The sequence below is a fragment of the Ipomoea nil genome, unplaced genomic scaffold, assembly GCF_001879475.1.
Source record: "Ipomoea nil cultivar Tokyo-kokei standard unplaced genomic scaffold, Asagao_1.1 scaffold3394, whole genome shotgun sequence".
Taxonomy (NCBI): domain Eukaryota; kingdom Viridiplantae; phylum Streptophyta; class Magnoliopsida; order Solanales; family Convolvulaceae; genus Ipomoea; species Ipomoea nil.
In genome coordinates this window covers 1,334,944-1,356,404 of record NW_017619822.1, presented here as the reverse complement: position 1 = coordinate 1,356,404, position 21,461 = coordinate 1,334,944, and the positions used below count along the sequence as shown (strand labels likewise).

At 41.2% G+C, this 21,461-nt stretch overlaps 1 protein-coding gene across 1 annotated transcript; it reads left to right on the top strand.

The window, feature by feature from the left end:
• Positions 1 to 354: 354 nt before the first annotated feature.
• Positions 355 to 5,924, top strand: LOC109171120 (receptor-like protein kinase 5). Its single transcript, XM_019320248.1, has 4 exons — positions 355 to 570; positions 2,138 to 4,616; positions 4,713 to 5,188; positions 5,877 to 5,924. Exons 1-3 carry the CDS (start codon positions 433 to 435, stop codon positions 5,162 to 5,164), a joined length of 3,069 nt encoding a protein of 1,022 aa, XP_019175793.1. The 5' UTR covers positions 355 to 432; the 3' UTR covers positions 5,165 to 5,188; positions 5,877 to 5,924.
• The last annotated feature ends 15,537 nt before the right edge of the window (positions 5,925 to 21,461 follow it).

Sequence of the window (21,461 nt, the reverse complement as noted above, 5' to 3'; positions counted from 1 at the left end):
TCATCAAAACAATACCTAAGGGGGTGTTTGGTAGGATAGAATTATAATTCCAATATTTCATTCCTACCAAACTCTATAAAATTACAATTTCATGATTTTGTTGAAGAGAATTGCAATTCCATGAAATTACAATTCCCACCAACCATAGAATTGCAATTTCCAGAGTCCCCCTAGGAATTGCAATTTCATAGTTTGTGGAATTGTAATTTCAATGTGAATTATTATTATTATTATTATTAGACATTTTTATTTTATTCAATTTCTAACAATTCTATTCGTGCCTATCAGACAAATGTAATTTGAATTCACACATTATTTTTCTTCTTTTCCCTCCTGCTTTCCTCTTTTATCTGACTATAAAATCTGAAAGAGGATAACAATCCTTATTTAAAGAAAACCTTAAAGTCACTGCCCAGAATATATGCCCATTGCATGTATGTCAACCATATCATTCTCAACCAGAATCAATCTCTGCATCCTTATGCTCTTCATCTTCTCTTTATCCTTCCTGCCTTCCATATAGAATCCCAAACCTGTAGTATCAATTCTGATAGACCAAATCTTTTTAATTTAAAGAAGCACTTTTCAAAGTCACCAAACATCTCTCACTGGAATTCATCATATCATGATATCCGACCACTAACCCGCATGGGCAGCTCAACTAGATCGAGTCTCACCAGCGGCAATGTGGGAGCTACCTCTCAAAGTGAGGAGGGTTTCGTGTGCGCAGTGAGCAAAGGTCTAGCCTCTGTGGTTCATGTTCAGTTGAGTTGCTCTGTCAGATCGGAGTGTGGGGACCCTTAAGGTTGGGGTTCAACTTTTGGAAGAATGATATTCGACCACTGCACCTGGCCGTAATTAACAAACTTACACTAACAGACCACTACGTTGATTTCCGGAAGACTACTAAGTTGGCTCTGCAATAGTGGCTAGTCTTCCTCACAAAATCTGTTAAGATAGAAGGATTTTCATGCTAGCAATCACTGCCCAGAATATATGCACATTTCATGTCAACCATGTCAAACAACCTCTGCATCCTCAACTTTTTTCGTATGAAAGACTAATATGGTCAGTACATTGCTCTTTAATCGGGCCGGTCTGAAAGAAGTTTGTATTTACAAAGATTGAAGCTAAGAGTTAATATTATCAAATGAAACTAAAATGTAATTAAAATGATACTTACCTTATAAACTCCATTACTACATAGTCATGAACCATGGTCCACAATAAAATTTGACGCCCGCGTGACAGTCATTATATCATAGACCGCGGTGCATGTGTATCGCGATAAAAAAACGGTGTCGTTTCTTTAAGTAAAGAAACGGCACGCTGTTATAGTTAACGGAGTTCGCTTGTTTGGTGTATTAAACACCAATTGACACTACAGTATATCTAAACCGACACTGCAGTTATATCAAAATGATACTGTAGTTATAGTGAAATGAAACTGCAGTGTATATAAAATGAAACTGAATAACATTTCACATATTTGAGTGTATATTGTACAATGAGACTATAATTATATCAAAATGATCATGTAGTTGTGTTTTAATTTAAACTATAATGTATATATATAATTAAATTAAATAACATTTTCACATATTTAAGTCTATAAATATCGAATAAAACTATAGTTATATCGAAATGAAACTGCAGTGTATACAAAATGACACTGAATAACAGGGTTACTTTTTGCGAAAGGGTGCGAAACGATGGAAAACAAACACCCTTTCTTTTCATTTAACAAAAAGACGCGCGATGCATGATTGATCATGCACTGTGGTGCATGATATAATTTGCTCCCGCGTGGGTTGGGGGCTAGGACTTGTTTATTAAAAAAAAAAAAAAAAAAAATCTCTCCTATCTCCGTTATCACAAAATGAATATGAACATTGACTTAGCAGTGACTAAAGTTGACTCTGCAACAAAGTCATTCTCGTCAACAAAATCTGCAGGATAGAAGGATTTGCATGCCAACAATCCTTACTTACCTTAAAATCAGTGCCCAGAATATACATATATATATATGCACATTACTTGTATGTCTACCATGCCAATCAGCCTCACAGTAATCATCTTCACTTTCCTCTGCCATGCACAATCCCAAACCAGTCCTGACAGATCAATTCTTCTTGATTTAAAGAAGCACTTTTCGAATTCACCAAACATCTCTCATCACTGGACTTCATCATCAGACCACTGTACCTGGCTGGGAATCACCTGCAGGAATGGCGTCGTCACCAAAATTCAGCTTGGTACCCTAATCATCAACGAAACAATCCCACCCTTCATCTGCGACCTCAAAAATCTCACTCATCTTGATATCAACAACAACAATATTGCTGGATCATTTCCTGCATTTCTGTACAATTGTTCCAAGCTTCAATACTTGGACCTTTCTTTTAACAACATCAGTGGCATCATCCCTGATGATATTAGCCTGCTTTTTCCTCGACTCGAAGCTCTTAACCTGACTTCTAACTGGTTCGTGGGCGGCGTTCCAGCTGGAATTGAAGGCCTAAAAGCTCTAAAAGAACTTCAGCTAGCTGACCTGTTCACAAATGGCTCATTCCCTTCAGAGATTGGCAACTTGTTGAATCTTGAAGTTCTTGTTCTTAGCCAGAATAGTTTCTCACCGCAGGAAATCCCACCAAGTTTTATCCAGTTGAAGAAACTGAGACACCTCTGGATGAAAGAGGCTGAGTTGATTGGCAAAATCCCGGAAAATATCAGCAGCATGGAAGCACTAGAGTACCTGGATTTATGCAAAAATTACTTGAGTGGAAACATTCCAAGTGACTTGTTCCTGCTCAAGAATTTGACCACAGTTTTCCTCTACACAAACAGATTGTCTGGGCCTATTCCCCGTCCAGTTATGGCATTCAATTTGAATGTAATTGATTTTTCTAATAACAGCTTGACGGGGAGCATTCCAGAAGACTTCGGAAAGCTGACAAAGTTGGAGGGTTTGAACTTGTTCATGAATCAATTATCGGGCGAAATACCAGTAAGCATCGGTAGATTGCCAGCACTGTCTTCTATTCAACTCTTCATGAACAATCTGTCAGGTGAACTTCCGCCAGATTTTGGTCGATTTTCAAAGCTTCAACGTTTTGATGTTTCCACAAACCAACTTACAGGATCACTACCAGATGGTTTGTGTGATAATAAGGTGTTGTATGTCATTTGTGCTTTTAAAAACAAACTCACGGGTGAGTTACCAAAATCACTTGAGGATTGCAACACCTTGAGAGGGGTCAGGGTTGAGAAAAACAATCTTTCAGGTACATTTCCTGATGGTCTGTGGACAGTTGGGCCTTTGACAGAGTTGCGGATTAACAATAACCGGTTCACTGGTCAGCTGCCACAAAAGGTAGTATCAAATTTATTATCTCAAGTTGATTTCAGCAACAACCAATTTTCGGGTGAAATTCCTCCTGCAATCTCTTCTTGGAGCAAGCTAGAGACCTTCGGGGCAAGCAATAATTTCTTAACAGGTAAAATTCCTCAAGAACTCACGGCTCTTAGTTCTTTATCAGTCCTTATGCTTGATGGGAATATGCTTTCTGGAAATTTTCCTTCAAATATTACATCTTGGAAGTCATTGACCACATTGATATGCAGTAGAAATCAGCTTTCCGGTACAATCCCTCCAGCACTAGGTCTTTTACCAAACCTTAACCAGCTAGACCTGTCTGAAAACCAATTCTCGGGGGAAATTCCACCTGAAATAGGCCGTTTGAAGCCATCTTCACTCAATCTGTCCTCAAATCATCTCTTGGGGAAAATCCCAGATCAATTTGAAGATGCAGCTTTTCAAAAGAGCTTCTTGAATAATCCTGGTCTTTGTGCTACTACGCCCTCATTAGGCCTCAGGGATTGTGGGGCAAAAACTAAGAAATCTAACAAGATTTCAGCCGAAGTTACTGCCATTCTAGCAGCATTTTTATTCGTAGTGGGCGGTCTACTTATGCTGTATATGTTCAGAAAATATAAGAAAAGAAAACCAGCATTATCGGCTCTCGATTGGAAGCTCACACCATTCCACACTTTGAGCTTCGACCAATCAAACGTTGTACCAAATTTGAGAGAGGAAAATGTGGTGGGGAGTGGTGGATCAGGGAAAGTTTATGTTGTGCAATTGAGTAATGGACAAAAAGTTGCTGTCAAGAGAATTTGGAGCAATCACAAGTTGGATGAGATGCTTGAGAAGGAGTTTCAAGCAGAAGTTAAAATACTGGGAACAATTCGTCATTCCAACATAGTCAAGCTCTGGTGCTGCATTTCATGTGAAGAATCAAACCTTCTTGTCTATGAATACATGGAAAATCGCAGCCTCGACCTATGGCTTCATGCAAAGAAAAGATCAGCTGGCAAATTCGTGGACTGGCCTACTAGACTGAAAATCGCGATCGGAACTGCTCAAGGGCTGTCCTATATGCATCACAATTGCTCACCACCAATTGTTCATAGGGATGTAAAATCCAGCAATGTTCTTCTGGATTCAGAGTTCAATGCCAAGATTGCAGATTTCGGCCTAGCCAGAATGTTGATGAAACGTGGAGCTCCCAACACAATGTCCACCTTTGCTGGCACATGTGGGTATATAGCTCCAGGTGAGTCACTATACATATGTTTCATACTAAATTTGTCTTACAAATAATGAACTTTGCAAGTTAAACCTTTTGTTTGATAATGTATGTTGATCTCAGAGTATGTAAATACTAGAAAGGTGAATGAGAAGATTGATGTGTATAGTTTCGGCGTGATCCTTCTAGAACTGGTGACGGGAAGAGAGCCGAACGATGAAGATATGGATTGTTGCCTAGCTGATTGGGCCCGATACTATGTTGTAGAAGAAAACCCCATTGAGGATGCTTTGGATGAGGAAATAAAGGAGGCAGAGAACATAGAAGAGATGTGTGGAGTGTTCAAGCTTGGGATCTTTTGTACTGGTAAAAGTCCAGCTCAAAGACCAACCATGAGAGAAGCCTTGCGGATCCTCCAACATCCCAGCCCTCTATCACCATATGGCAAAGAAATAAGTGTTAGTGAGGGTGATGTTTTACCGCTTATTAAGTGTTCTAGTAGTGAGGGGATATTGGAAGATCATTGTTTAAAAATAGAGGATAGAAACTGTGAAATTTTGGACTTTAGGCAATAGTAGATTGTAAATAAGGAGTTTTTTACGGGGCTTTTGGCCCTTCAATTTTTTTACTTTTAAAAATTTAACCCCTGTAAATTGATTTGAACAAATCTAACTCTTTAATTGTTCATAATGTATTAATGTAGCACATTTTGTCCCTCATGTTATATAATTAGAATTTTTATTTTTTTTGAAAATCTAATTAGAATTGTTTTTAATAATTTATATAATTAAAATATAAATTATACTAGTTTTATACTAAAGTAAAGTATTCTCAGTAGTCGTGGATTCTGTATTTCGTCTGAAGATCTGAGCTTTTATTTTTATTTTTTCCATTTTCATCTTGTTCTACCATTGAACCGGAAATCGTGTTTGGTCGCCTGGTTTGTTTTGCCTTAATTTGTTTTGGTTGGGGTTAATCTAGTTTCGTGGATGATGAGAACGTCAATGAAGACGGTCGTGACCGTCACCGTCTCTGTGGAAAAGTTTTTTTTTTTTTAATTATTATTATTATTTTTTTTTAATTTATGTATTTATTTATAATAAAAAGTATTTTTAATTTTGAATAAATAAATTACCTAAATTTTTAAAAACAATTTTAATTATATAATATGAGGGACTAAATGTATCACATTATGAACAATTAAAGGGTTAGATTTGTTCAAATCAATTGATAGGGGTTAAATTTTCAAAAGTAAAACAATTGAGGGGCAAAAAGCGCTGTTTTTCCTTTTATAAATATATAAGTGTTCTAGTAGTGAGGGGATATTGGAAGATGTGTTAGGATCGATACGGTTTACAACACCAAAATACAATAGCAGCTTGAACTGGAAATATTGAGAATAAATTTCTAGTGTAAGATTTAAAATAAATCATACACAAAATAAGGCAAATTGATGAAGAATTTTCTGTATTAGCAAAATGATATTACAATAGAAATTACAAATATAACACTCTATTTACTCTCTGCAGAATTTGCTATGCTACTGGAAATTTTCGAGCTAGATGGGATGAAGAAAATGAATGAAGGATGTTGCCTGGCCTATTTATAGCAACCAAAAGTCTAGAGAATTCTAAGCATTTAATGTTACATTAAATGTCTAGGGATTTGCAATGCAATAAAACTTCTCCTGCAAATTTTTCCAAGCAAAACCTATGTCCAAAAACCCCATCTCTAGCTTTTCCCTTTAGGGCATCCCAAAAGGAGATTTTGGGGGATTTTGACACAAAGTTTTAGAAAAGTAGGCTGAGTTGGAAGAGAGATAAAGAAGAGAGAGATGATTTATTTACCTCCTGCAAGCACCCCAAAATTATCAGACTTTGGGTCCCACCATTTCAATGGAGAGTTGCGCCTCACATGCGTGAGGCGCAACTCTCGCGCCCACGCGCCAGCCTGAGAGCGTAAATCATTTTATTTTTTTTTTCTTTTACAGCTTTTAATTTCTTTTTCTTTTTTTTTCCTCTCATTCTATTTTCTCTTTCCTAATCATACTTACAAAAACTCCTCAAAATCCACACCAAAATCCTCACTATTGAGGATGCCCTTAGGCAAACCTATGCCCATGCTTTTTCCCTTTACAAACATATGCCCAAGCATTTAATGCATTTGTCTTATTCAAACTTCATCCCAAGTCTCCTTAGGAAACCTCCTCTCAAATTCCCTTAGGAAAACTCCTCCCAAGTTCCCTTAGGAAAACATCTTCCCATTCCACATTTGACTTTAATATTTACCGGATGAAGATCATGGTTTCCAAATAGATGATAGAAACTCTAAAATTTTAGAATTTAGGCAATGGGGTAGATTGTAAATAAGGTAATTCAAAAGGAATTAAAGAAATAACAAGAATATGGTAAGAGTTACGAAAAATATAAATTGAGTTGGAGTAATCAAAAAGATAAATAATAAATGAATGAATTGAGCGTTTAGAGTTTTTAATTTCTCCTATATATGAAATTATTTTAAGCGTCATATTATAAGTGATAAGATTTGACATACTGTAAAAAGAAAAGCACCCTAGATGGAGTAGATGGTAAAGAAGAAGAAGATGCGTCCTTTGAAAGAGAAAAAAAAATGATACTTGATATATATTACTTAAAGTTTACAAGTTAGGGTATTTATACCGTAAAGCAATTAATGATAAAGATATAAATTGCGTAAAGAATCAATATTTATCTAATATAATATGGAGTAATTCCTAAGAATAAGGAATACAAATGTTCTAAATATGTGCAAATGGTGAAATTAGGAATATGGAATGATTCTTTATAAAAGAATCATTCCATATTCCTAATTTCACCAAAGTTGGATGACTTCAAAAGCAGAGAGAATAAAAGTTGTTTTGATTTGACCAACGGTGACTTTTTATGAATAAAAATGATAATCGGCTTCGACATGCTTAGTGCATTCATGAAAGGCCGATTTGTTTGCAAAACGGAAAACAGCTAGATTGTTGCTTGAAAGTGCATTCGCAAATAATTGACAATGCATTTGGAAACTTAGTTTTTTTTTTCAAATGCATAATTGTAATTATAGAAATTTTAACTAATTTTTGTTAATTTTGAGCATTTGATCATCCTAGATGGAATGGCTAAATTTGTCCACACTTTTCACTTAGAGAATTGTTCTCATTTGATCCTAATAATATATAAAAATTGAACACTTTTTAGTTAGGTTCGATTTTAATCGAATTGAACCGAAATGAAAACGTTCAGTGTACACAAAGTATAACCATTTAGTTTTGGACAATAAACCAAAATTGAACTGGTCTGGTCGATCTGGTTTGGCTTGGGTTATTTGAACTGAAATATTCACCCTTAACAAGCACCATGATTCACGATATAAGTATTGTGAGTTATGTAAGTGTAAAATAATTTACACAATATTGGCTATTTTATTTATTAGTCTCACTAGCTTTAAATTAATTTAGTGTTGTTAGATTTATTTCTTTTATGGACCATGTGATTACAAAATAAGTGGCTAGCATACACTGGTGAATAAAGTCTACGATGAAGCCTTCAAAGAAATAGATGTGTGGCTGTGGCTTATTCGAACAGTGGAAAGCAAGGAAAGGGGCTACAATTGAGGATCAAATAAAGGGGCTCATGAAGTACTATAAAAGAGCACTGCTCGAATGAAGACATTGTCAATCTGATTATTACAAATTGCGAGAGCTATCCTGATTTACTAAGCGATTCAATTTTTAATGTGATTTATTATTTAATTCTTAAGAGTTTTAATCTGTACTACATGATCAGTACGTGGTACTGCTGAAGCAACTTGTGAAGATTGTTTGGGTATTCGTGTGTCAGTCCTGGATAGGTGTTAGAAAGAGTGGTAGTGGTAAAGGCTGGAGGCCGTCTTCATTTACCTCTTGTAATACTCCTTTTGGTGAACATTTATAGTGGATTAGGCAGACGTGGGTTGCCCCACAGACGTAGGAGAAGGAGCTCCGAACTGCGTAACAATTTCTTTGTGTTTTTAATTTACTTTATGCTTTCTGCAGTTATTATTTATACTTGCATATATGAGTTTAATTAATTAACTAAATTGGTGCATAACTTAATTAACAAGTAAAAACACATAGATTTTATATTTCAAGTGTCACGGTACAATTTCAATTGGTATCAGAGCTTGTAGACTTAATCTATTAGTCTATCGATCTGGCGAATCCGTGCATCTTGAATTTATCTCTTAAGCGGCTCTTTTTATTTTTCTGTTTATTGCTTATTTGTTTGATCTCACGGGGTGTTGAGTATTGCAGAATGGATCAAACTAAAGCCATTCCCTAGTTGACTGGCGACAACTACGCATATTGGAAGGCGCGCACCCGTACGCATCTAAAGGCTCAAGGTGAAGCCGTATGACGGTCTGTGGTGTCAGGCTGGACACATCCCACTAAACCCAGTTCCAGCGCTGATGGAACAGAAGTCACTAAGCCAGAAACTGAGTGGACTCAAACAGAGATAACAAATGCAGGAAACAATGATAAAGCCTTAGACACAATTTATTCTCTTATGCATGAAAGTCAGTTTTCAATTGTTGCAGGTATTCCTTCAGCTAAAGGTGTTTGGGAGACTCTTGAGTCTACATACGAAGGAACTACATCGGTAAAACAGTCAAAGCTGCAACTGGTCCAGTCAGAATTCGAAGAACTGCGCATGAATGAGGATGCGACAGTCATCGACTTTCATACACGCATACAGGAACTGGCGAATCGCGCAATGGTCCTTGGTGAACCATTCTCGCAGGAAAAACTTGTTAAGAAGATACTGAGATCTCTACCGCCCAGGTTTCGAATGAAAGTCACATCCATCTTAAAACATATGAAATGGAGATTTTAATTGATCATACGAAAAAACAAAAAAATATTGCTTTTGCCGCTGAAGAAAATAATGTTGTATCCGATTCAGATGAAACTAGTGATGATACAGTTGCGTTCTTGACTAAACAGTTTTCCAAAATTTTGAAACAGGTATCCAAAAACACACGCAACAGAAATCCACAAAAGGGAGCAACGTCGTTCAAAACTGCACCTAGGACAGGGGCGTCAAACGTCAAACAGTCTGTCTCACGTACAGGACAGTCCAAAGAAAGGTCCAACAATAAAGGAATAAAGTGTTATGAATGCGAGGGCTTTGGACATGTACAAGCTGAGTGTGCCACCTATCTTCGACGCAAAAAATCTATGTCAGTCATTACCTGGAGAGATGACGAGCCCGACGCTGAACCAACTGGATCAGATGTCGAAGAAATTTCGGGTAATTTTGTTGCATTTACGGCACGATTTACTGACAGTTCAGAACCTGTTGAAGACTCAGAAGGTGGTGATTATGTCTCTGCAGAAGATGTGGAACTAAATGCTTTATCTTTTGAAGCTGAATTTAATAAGTTGTATCCCAAATGGGAAGCATTAAGAAAAATGAACTGCAAACTAGCTAGTGAAATAGAGATTGTAACCAATGCAAATAATGTATATCAAACTCAAGTAGCTGATAGGAATGTATTGCTTAAAGAAGCAGTAGGTCGAGAGGAAAGACTACAAAACGAAGTACAAACTGGAAATGTACTTCTTAAGGAAGCAGCTGACCGAGAAGCAAAACTCCAACAAGAAGTTCAGAATTTGAAACAGGAGCTCAGCACCTACAAACGACAAATCCAAATGATGGATACCACTTCAACACTTGATAAGATTCTTGATTCCGGCAGGAAAACTTCTGCAAAATATGGTTTGGGCTTCACTGGTAGTAACTCCAAAGATAAGACTGTATTTGTCAAAGAATCCGGACCTAATCCAGACGACATCCCTAAATGCAGCACTACGAAACGCTCCTATGGTAAACTAAGCGTAAATAAGATAAGCTATAAACTATATAATCCCGTTTGCCACTATTGCAGGTTACGCGGACATACCAGACCCGAATGCTACTATTTCTACAAGGATCAAAGAATTGAGAAGTTCAGGCACAAGAACATTCGACCGTTCACAAAACAGATTTGGGTCAAAAAGACTGATTATATATCGTTTGTTTCATTTCATACTAAAAGTGTAGGACGATAAGAGAAATGGTATTTTGACAGCGGGTGTTCCCGTCACATGACAGGGAATGTCAAATTCCTGAACAACGTTAATACCAGTAACGGTGAAGTTACTTTTGGTGACAATGTCAAAGGTCAAGTGACTGGCGTAGGCACTTTAAATGTAGCTGGTTTGCCGAAGCTGGACAAAGTGTTACTTGTCCGTGGACTTCACGCTAATCTTATTAGCATAAGTCAATTGTGCGACCAAAACTGGAACGTGTGCTTCACTAAAAATAGCTGCAGTGTGATGGACAAAACAAATCTGTGTGTCATGGAAGGTAAACGATCAACTGATAATTGCTATATTCTAACAAATAATGTGCTATGTTGCAGGTCCAGCATGAATGAAGCTGAGCTATGGCATCAAAAAATGGGCCATCTTGTTATAGACTTCTCAATAAACTTGTAAAAATAGAAGGTGTTCGTGGGCTACCAAAAATGAAAGTCGAGTCAACTATCTGTGGTGCCTGCCAAGCTGGGAAACAAATTAGATCATCTCATCCAGCTCAACACACCATAAACACAAGCCGGTGCCTAGAATTGATTCACATGGATCTCGTTGGTCCAACTCAAACAGAAAGTTTTGGAGGTAAGAAATATATACTGGTATGCGTTGATGATTTTTCTCGTTTTGCTTGGGTTATGTTTCTCAGGGAAAAATCCGAAGCGCTTGAGGCATTCAAGACACTGGGATTAAAACTTCAAAAAGAAAGAAATGAATCCATCAGTAGAATCCGAAGCGATCACGGCAGAGAATTCGAAAACAAGCTGTTCGATGACTTTTGTAATCAATCAGGGATTACACATGAGTATTCAGCCCCAAAAACTCCACAACAAAACGGAGTTGTGGAAAGGAAAAATCGCACCATCCAGGAAATGGGAAGAGTGTTGCTCAACGCCAAAGGATTACCACAAAAATTCTGGGCGGAGGCTGTAAACACCGCATGTCACATCATCAACAGAATTTACCTACGTCCGGGCACAACACAAACTCCGTACAAATTTTGGAAAGGTAAGAAACCAAACATTACTTATTTTCACATTTCCGGCTCACGTTGTTTTATTTTGAAGGATAGGAATCCTACTTCTAAATTTGAACCAAAAAGCGACGAAGGAATTTTTCTCGGATATTCCACCAACAGCAGAGCCTATCGAGTATATAATAAAGTGACCAAAACCATCATGGAGTCCACAAACGTCGTCATTGATGATCAACCCAGTGAGATTACTGAAGTTATCCAATCTGACCCAGTGACAGAGCCTGAAACTGACCGACCTAAAACTCCTGACGCTAGTACTCCAGAACCAGACCATGAGTCACCTGCCTCATCGCCCATATGCAATCAACCTGAATCTGAACCTGAGATAGAATCAGAAAATGATCATGATGATATTGATATTCCAACTCGTATCTAGAAAAATCATCCGATCCAAAATGTAATTGGAGATCCCAGTTCAGGTGTGAAAGCTAGAGGTAAACCAAAGCGCGACTATCTTGAACTAGCTGGATACTCTTGCTATACGTCGCAGATTGAACCCAAGAATATCAAAGAAGCCTTAACCAATGAACACTGGATCAAGGCCATGCAAGAAGAATTGGGGAATTCGAAAGAAACAAGGTATGGACTCTAATTCCTAAACCGAATAACGTCAATGTTGTAGGTACAAAGTGGATTTTTCGAAACAAAACTGACGCAGCCGGCAGTATCACTCGACTGGTAGCTCAAGGGTATTCCCAAATCGAGGGAATCGACTACGACGAAACGTTTGCTCCAGTGGCTCGCCTGGAATTAATCTGATTGCTACTCTCCATTGCATGTGCTTTAAAAATCAAGATCTTTCAGATGGATGTTAAAACAGCCTTTCTAAATGGCTATCTCACTGAGGATATATATGTTGCACAACCGAAAGGGTTTGAAGACCCGCAACATCCAGAATATGTATACAAGCTTCAAAAAGCTCTATACGAGCTAAAACAAGCTCCAAGAGCCTGGTACGAAAGACTTGCCCAATATTTACTTCAGAATAGTTACAAACGAGGGGGATCAGACAAAACCTTGTTCATAAAAAGATCAGGTAAAAACATAACCATTGCACAAGTTTACGTTGATGATATTGTGTTTGGGTCCACACAGACAGGTGAAACGGACAAACTGGTGAAAGTTATGCAACAAGAGTTTGAAATGAGTATGATCGGAGAGCTGACTTACTTTCTAGGATTACAAGTCAATCAGTCAAAAGAAGGGATCTTTATTTCTCAAGCGAAATATGCGAAAAATCTCATATCAAAATTCGGTCTTGAATCTGCGAAAGATGCCCGGACACCCGTCTCAACAACTACAAAATTATCTAAAGACAACCTAGGAACTTCCATTGACTCCACCTTGTACAGGAGTATGATAGCAGTCTACTGTACTTAACTGCTAGCAGACCAAACATCATGGTAAGTGTTGGAATGTGTGCACGCTATCAAGCAGATCCAAAGGAATCGCACTTGAAGGCAGTCAAACGTATTATAAAATACGTTAAAGGTACAATCAATTATGGTATTTGGTATTCTACTGACACTAATCTTAGTCTTACAGGTTTTAGTGATGCTGACTGGGCTGGTAACGCCGATGATAGAAAAAGCACGTCAGGATGATGCTTCTTTATTGGGAAAAATCTGGTTGCCTGGCTGAGTAAAAAGCAGAATTCAATATCACTCAGCACTGCAGAAGCTGAGTACATATTTGCGGGCAGTTGTTGTACTCAACTGCTTTGGATGCGTCAAATGCTTTCCGATTACGGGTTTGATCAGAAAACTATGACCCTCTTCTGCGATAACACGAGTGCGATCAACATATCTAAAAACCCAGTCCAACATTCCCGGACGAAGCACATAGACATACGTCATCATTTCATCCGTGAACTAGTCGAAGAAAAAGAAATTAAGTTAGACTACATTCCTACGATTAATGTCTAATTCCTCTAGCAGGTATTTGTTTATTTTTGTTTTTTTTTCTTTATTTTTGTTGATCTAACCGTTTAATATTTTTTACATACGTGTTTTTTTTTTCAGGGACAAAGTGATACGTATTTATTTTTTTGGGGGACAAATTTTTCTCTTTTTGGACTTAATTGCCTATATGTGTATTTCTAACGTTTTTTGTTTTTAATTGCCTACATATCTATTTCGGATGTCTCATGCTTCCATCTAGAAGACTAATTCTAGTCAAACATCACCATCTTCTCCTATTTACACTCCACTACAAACCTATGAATATTACCATCTATCCTAGCCATCATATCCCACACGCCTTTTCAAGCTACATATCACATCACCCATTTATTCCTTGTCTACTCTTTGTCTTCCCTACCCGAGATCACCACCATCCTCTTCAACTCTTCTCCTTCCACCATTGTTGCCCTCTACAAGCTACACACATGGAAAATCCTTTCCTCACCTACCCGAGAGCTAATCTGTTTCGCAAAATCATAGATGCCGAGTCTCCCTTATCTCCCGAAGCTACTGATAGGGTTCTTGCCACAATCAAATCGGATGGATTTCTTCTTGAAGGGCTCACGGACAAAGAACAGAGACAAATGCTTGCTCTAGTTCGTCATATCTCCGCCACACCCTGGACGATTCCTCCTGTGTCAGCCGCTGTCTCAGATTCCTCTCTACCAGGCCCTGTGACTCTTGCCTCTCCTCAGACAGTGGTACTCCCTGCCCGCTCTTCCTCTTTAGACACATCTAGAAAAATTGATTTTGATGTATCTTTGCCTGATCAATTCGTGTCTCCCATCTCTCATGATATTTTTGATGTTCAAAATTTACCTTTACCTGGTGATCCTTATAACCCTTTGACGCACAATTTACCTAGGGGAGATGATAATTTAGTTGCTTTATCTTACTTAGTAAATTCCTTGCCATCTGCTTTTTCCATTCGTAATGTTGCCCAACATGTTTCTGTTCCAACCGAGTCTTGTTCGGCTTTTTCTATACCCATTACTATTTCTGCTTCAAGTCACTCTGAACTTGTACCCATTCCTGTTTCATCTACACAAGATTCGGTGTAACACCCCAGATTTTCAAGACATTTTAAGCTTATATAATAAAGGTAATATCTCATTACATCCCAAAGTATATCATAAGTGTACGGGGTGCTATGCCACACCTGGGCTAGAGAACCCAGGTGCACAGGCTGTCTAACTAATATCCATTGAAACACAATGCATAATATAGCACGCAGGCCGAAAGGGAAACTACTCTACTTCTACGCTCCAATTCTAGCGCGCTCCAGTGCTCTAGTCCACTGTGCCTGAAAGCCAAATATATCTGTTCAGCGAGAGATGCTGGTAACCCACTCCAACGCGTTGAAATACAATACATATAGAGATATATATAGATATACGAAAACCATTTTGAGCATGAAGATATATCCTACGAACTCTAGTTTTAAAACCGGGAATGACTCGACAGATAAGGTCAGACACAAGCAACAGTTATAACGAGCATATGCAGTTCACAACATATAAGGCAGATAAGGCAGAGCATAAACAATGATCATAACCCAACATGAACAATCCCCAATATAAATCCCATAGTCACATCCCCCAAGACACTCGTAATCACAACTCGTCCATGTCACAACACATAGCACACTTTGTTGGCACCACAGGACCAATCGCATGCCCATACATGAGGGTCAGCGCATATAGCTCTGACACGGCCCCGCAGCACCCTGCCCCGTATCGCAACACGGAGGGGTCGATCGCAACCGACCGATGAACCGCAGCTCATCATAGTGTTTGATTGCAACCAAACAGTGGACCGCAGCCCAAGAGAATGTCATCTGACCGCAGCCAGGAAAAAGGACGAACCGCAGCTCGTATAGAAACGTTTGATCGCAACCAAACGGTGGACCGCAGCCCAAGAGTATCAATCTGACCGCAGCCAGCTTCTGAACCGCAGCTCAGGATAACCAATCCGATCGCAACCGAATTGGGGTAACACACACATAACACATAGCAAGCACATGCAACCCACATTACACATTAGGAAGGGGGAGAAAACGTATAACAAAACCTATGCGTGATCCATCACTTACTAAGAATAGTCCTAAGGGGTTCATACTTCTTCCACCTAGGTCAACGGGATACCAATTCAACTAGCATGCAATATAATAGACTCATAAACCTACGAACGGTACCCGAAACATCAAACTAGACATAGGCACGATAAACGGAGTCCGTTGGGGCACCACGGGGAACGGGGAACATCAAACGGGGAAGCCGGAATCCCAAGTTGGGGGAATTTCCAGCAGGTAGCCGGTGGGTGGGGGCCATCCGCCGGCTGCACGCCGGTTTCACTGTTCCGGGCAGCGGGTCGCCGGCGGGCAGCTGCCCGCCCGCCGGTTGCCCGCTGCCGGATATACTATTTCCGGCCGTGGGTAGGTGGCGGGTCCCCACCCCCCACCTACCCCCCACTGACTCTTATCACATAATTTCGCCCCGGGAACCGTTGTGGAACCCGAAACCATGCTTAGACACTTTACACGCAATTAACGACACCACGTAGACAATTAACGGATCAAATACGAGAAACGAATGGCACATAACCTATCATGCTTTTCTAAACATAATCAACACCCAAACATGCGATTTCCCCACCCGATAATCCAAGAATAAGATCATACGATACAACCTAGGGTTCTAATCACTTTTATAACAAGAATATGGTTCGTCTTCTAATTGCAAGATTCGGTAAGAATAACACATAAACATCAAAAGCATCACATAATTATCAAGAACAACACATAATCATCAAGAACTCCATATGATTACCGAGAACACCATAATTATCAAGAATCTCCCAATATCAAGATTATCAAGATCCCCCATGGGATCATCACATCAAACATTAATAATAATCATCACAAATCATAAACATATAATAATATGGGGAAACCCTAAGGGGGAATCATAACTATGAAAATAGGTTTTGTTGAGACATGGGTTACCTCTTAGCCTTAATTAATTCCTTGGCTATGAAGGATCTTTCTTTAAGCTTCCTTGCTTTCTTGATTTCTCCTAAGGGGATTCTTGGAGCTCTTTTGGGGTGGTGGGGCGTTATTTTTGTGGGAAGTTCTAGGTGCCTCCTAAGTCCCCTATTTATATATTTAGGAGTCCTAATTAGGAACTAATATTATAGGCTCGCTAATTCTATTCCTTTTGGAACTAAGGATTGGGTTTATATATGAAGGCCCATGGACTATGGTGGGCCTTTTTCCCTAATTAATCATTATGATTTATTCTTTCTCTTTGGCTATTGATTAATTAATTAAATGGTTTTAGGGGCCGTAACACGGGGTGTTACACTCTCCCCCCCTTACAAGGGGCTTCGTCCCCGAAGCCCGGTGTTATAGTTCATCCTTTCACCCCTAGACACCCCGTAGCTCGGCCTCCTGATTAGGGTTGCGGCCTTACGTTTGCCTTGGCTTGGGGTAGGCTGAACTTTTGATGGTGTTGTGATAGAGAATTTTTCGGTTGTACCTCGGTTTCCTGCGCTGGAATTGGATGCACCGCGAGTGCCCAAGGCGGCCTCGATTGCTGCTACCCTTTGATCGAGTGCGCGTGTGGTGCGAATCAAGGATGAGAACCCTTCTTCCATGATTTGATTCTGCCGGTCGAGCTGAGCGAGTATGCGTTCGTTGACCGAACCCTCGTTTTGTCCCCTCGGGTTCTCTCCTGGCTGTGGGTGCGCTGACGGGTTAGGCCCGTCTTCCTCCTCTTGTCCCTCATTTCCCTCCGTACCTCCGCAATCTTGCATGGCTCGCTTGAGCTTTTTGTTGGAGATGTCCAATCGATCAACCAATTCCCTACGTTCCTCCTCGGGTTTTTGGCAAATTTCTTCGAGGGTGAGATAGTGTCCTCCCTCGGTGTAGTAGATGTCGTTGCGGCGGAGGTTTTGGGCATTGAAAACCATGCTGTTGGCGGTTTTGACCTCGGTGTGGCTTAGGTCCACCCCCTTTTTCTCCATGATCCAATTTAGGATCATCCCGTAGGGTAGGCTAAGCCGGTTGTTTGTTTTGCAGAACTCTATGTGCTTTAGCATGAGTGCCGGCAGGTTGAACTTGATCTTATGTTTTAGGAGATACGCAAAGGTGCACTCCAAGCTCCCCACATCCTTGCTCTTGTTATTGGTGGGCAAGAGGCTATCGGTTATAATCATAACCAATATCTTTTGCTCCGCCGATAGCCACTTTCGATTTGGTCGAGTGGCCGAGGTGAACCCGTCCTCTTTCCCGAGTAAGTACCCGAGATAGTCTTTGTATCCCGTAGTTTGGGTATCAATCCACCCCTTTCGGTCATAGTTGGACACACCCGTAGTGGTCAATTTCAAGAGCTTGGCCAACCGGCCTTCGGAAAGCACAATTTCCTTGCCACGGACCTTGGTGGTAATTTCTACTTTGTCACCCCGTTTGGTGGCCACAAGGTGTTGGTAGAATTCTTTCACCAATTCGGGGTATGTGTCCCCTTTGATGGCGAGGTAAGTATCTAAAAGCCCTTGGTGTTTGAGCATGTCAACCAATTCCGGAGAGAATTGGTCGGGTTCAAGTGCTTTACCTCCGATTACGGTGTAATCGGCGTTGCTCCACTCCGGGGTGCGGATTCCGAGGGGTTTCTTTGGCATCGTGATATGTGGCACTTTTCCGGCGGGCCTCCGGCGAAATCTCCGGCGAGCCTCTTTTCTGATGGAGGTTCGAACTGCGGCGGTGTGGCGCCGGTTGGGGTGGAGTCCGGCGATTGCTCGGCGGGGCGGCGGGGGTCTTCGGTTGCGCGAGGCGTTGATAGCAGTGGGCGGAGCTCGGGTGGATGGCGGGTGGCGTCCTCGGTGCTGCGGGTGGTCTCCGGCGAAGCGGTTCGGACGGCGGTACGGTGGTGCGGCGTCGTCGGGGCGTGGTCGGGTGGTGGCGGCGTTCGATCGGCGGTGGTGTGAGAGGGGGTGGTTTCACGGGTAGGAGGTGGTGGTTCGTGTGGGAGGGGAAGAAGGGAAGGGATTGGGGAAGAAGAAGAAGAAGAAGGGTTTTTGATTTGGGGGTTTTGTGGGTTTTAGGGACTTGGAGGGGTTTAACAAAAGAGTATTCCCTTGAAGTTTCAAGAAACACTCATGGCTTAGTGGTTGGGACTTGGACTTGTAAATGTGAGGTCTAGTGTTCAATTCCTAATGGTGACATTAGGTTTTTTTTGGTGGTGTGGTCCTCCTTTGTCTTTTTCCTTATTTTGTCCTTTAGTGGGGGGAGGGTTGGGTTGATGATATCACTTGTGCTTTATCCTCGTAGTGGAAATTGAAGTTTGACCAAAGATTCTTATTCATAATACTTCCGAAGTAGCTATGCTAAATAGACATAATGTTTTCGAAGTATTTAAGCTAAATAGGTGGTCCATACGATACAAGGGGTGGTTACAAGGGGTGTGATGGTTTATCCTAGACAGAATTCGTTTTCTGGGTTTTCTTCGGTGGGATCCGTATGGTCCTCGTCTTCCGGGATTGGGTTTTCCCCTTCTAGGTCTTCTTCGTTTCCGAGGTTGGCTTGAGTGTGGCTCATAACGAATACCTTTTCGGGAGCGCCGTAACTTCCTTGATGACCGGTGCCCCGTGTTGGCCCACGGTGGCGGGGCGCGGTCTTTGGGGTCGAGTGCACTGGAAGGCCTTGTGCCCCTCCTCTCCGCAGTTGAAGCATCGCCAGGGGTTGCCTGCGCAATCCTTGCCCCTATGGCTTTTGTTGCATCTCGGACAAGGGAAGCTTCTTGGATTAGCTTCGTTGTTTCCCAGGGTTGGTCTTTGGTTGGTCGGGTTGTTCGTCCTTGTGCCGGTGTCGTTTCTTGTTCTTTTCACTGGCGGTGCCCCACTTCCGGTGTTTCTTCTTCGTATTTGTTCTTGAACTCCGCGTTGGAGTAGTTGGATCCGATAGAGATTCGCGGCACTGGAGTAAGCCTCGTTGAGGGTCCGAGGTCTGCTTACCACTAGCGCCTTTCGAGCTTCGAAGTTGAGGCCCGACACGAATCTCTCTATCTTGGTTACCTCGGTGGGGACTAGCTCTGGCGCGAAGCGTGCCAGCTCGAGGAATCGTTTATGGTATTCTACAACGGTGGCCGTTCCTTGTTTTAGATGAAGGAACTCTTCGTACATGGATGCCTTCACATGGGTTGGATAGAACCTCTCCCGTAGTCGTGTCTTGAGGTCCTCCCAATTGAACCCCAGTTCTCGTTGATAGGTGGGTCCCTCGTGGATCCACCAGAGGTCGGCCTCGTGCCCGAAGTAGAACGAGGCTATTTCTACGCGGCGTTCCTCTGGGCATTCCACTACTCCAAAAATCTTATCAAGCGTCCGGATCCATTCTTCTAGGACCGCGGGATCCTCTTCTCCCAAAAACGTGGGTGGTCGGTGATTTGAGACTTGTCGGGCGACGTCCGAGTTTGCGTTTGATGGAGGCGGTGGGGCCTATTGTTGCGAAGGGCCGCGTCACTTAGTGCCTGTGCGACCTGTGTTAGTTGCTGTAGAGTTTGGGTTAAGGGGTCATTAATGGCGGGTTCCGGAGTCCTTGATTGCCTTCTGTTCGGTGCCATGCTATCGTCTTTCTGGTCAGTGTTTATAAGAATGTTAAGTTAGAGTTCGATGCACTTCTGGTGAAGTGATAAGTGGGGAAGGGTTTTAGAATGGGGAAGGGCAACGTGTAGGGAAGTTATGTGTAGGTCTCACAATCTCACCGCGCGTCCTAAGATTCATGAGTCCTATGTTCCTAGGTACTTAGAGTTCAAGCCTAACGTCCTAAAGTCCGGTCTTAAGAGTCTTTTCCTAGGGTCAAACTTAGGCTCTGATACCAACTGTAACACCCCAGATTTTCAAGACATTTTAAGCTTATATAATAAAGGTAATATCTCATTACATCCCAAAGTATATCATAAGTGTACGGGGTGCTATGCCACACCTGGGCTAGAGAACCCAGGTGCACAGGTTGTCTAACTAATATCCATTGAAACACAATGCATAATATAGCACGCAGGTCGAAAGGGAAACTACTCTACTTCTACGCTCCAATTCTAGCGCGCTCCAGTGCTCTAGTCCTCTGTGCCTGAAAGCCAAATATATCTGTTCAGCGAGAGATGCTGGTAACCCACTCCAACGCGTTGAAATACAATACATATAGAGATATATATAGATATACGAAAACCATTTTGAGCATGAAGATATATCCTACGAACTCTAGTTTTAAAACCGGGAATGACTCGACAGATAAGGTCAGACACAAGCAACAGTTATAACGAGCATATGCAGTTCACAACAGATAAGGCAGATAAGGCAGAGCATAAACAATGATCATAACCCAACATGAACAATCCCCAATATAAATCCTAGGGTTGTGCATAACCCGTCCAACCCGCCCAACCCGACCGACCCGAACCCGTCATACTGGAATGGATCGGGAACCGAACCCGAATAGCCAAAACCGATCCGAGGCCGAAAACGACGCCGCATTAGTTGGGGCGGGGAGGGGGTTATATTTTCCACCCGAACCCGTCCGATAACCCGAACATTTCTAAGCCTACGTATAACCCTATGTAATACGACGTCGTGTAGCCTAAGTATAAATAGAAGAAGAAGCGGAGAAATCGCAAACCCTAGTCTCATTTGCGCAGCTCTTCATTCCCTTCTTCCAGAGAACTCTCTCAGTTCTCTCTTCTCTCTAG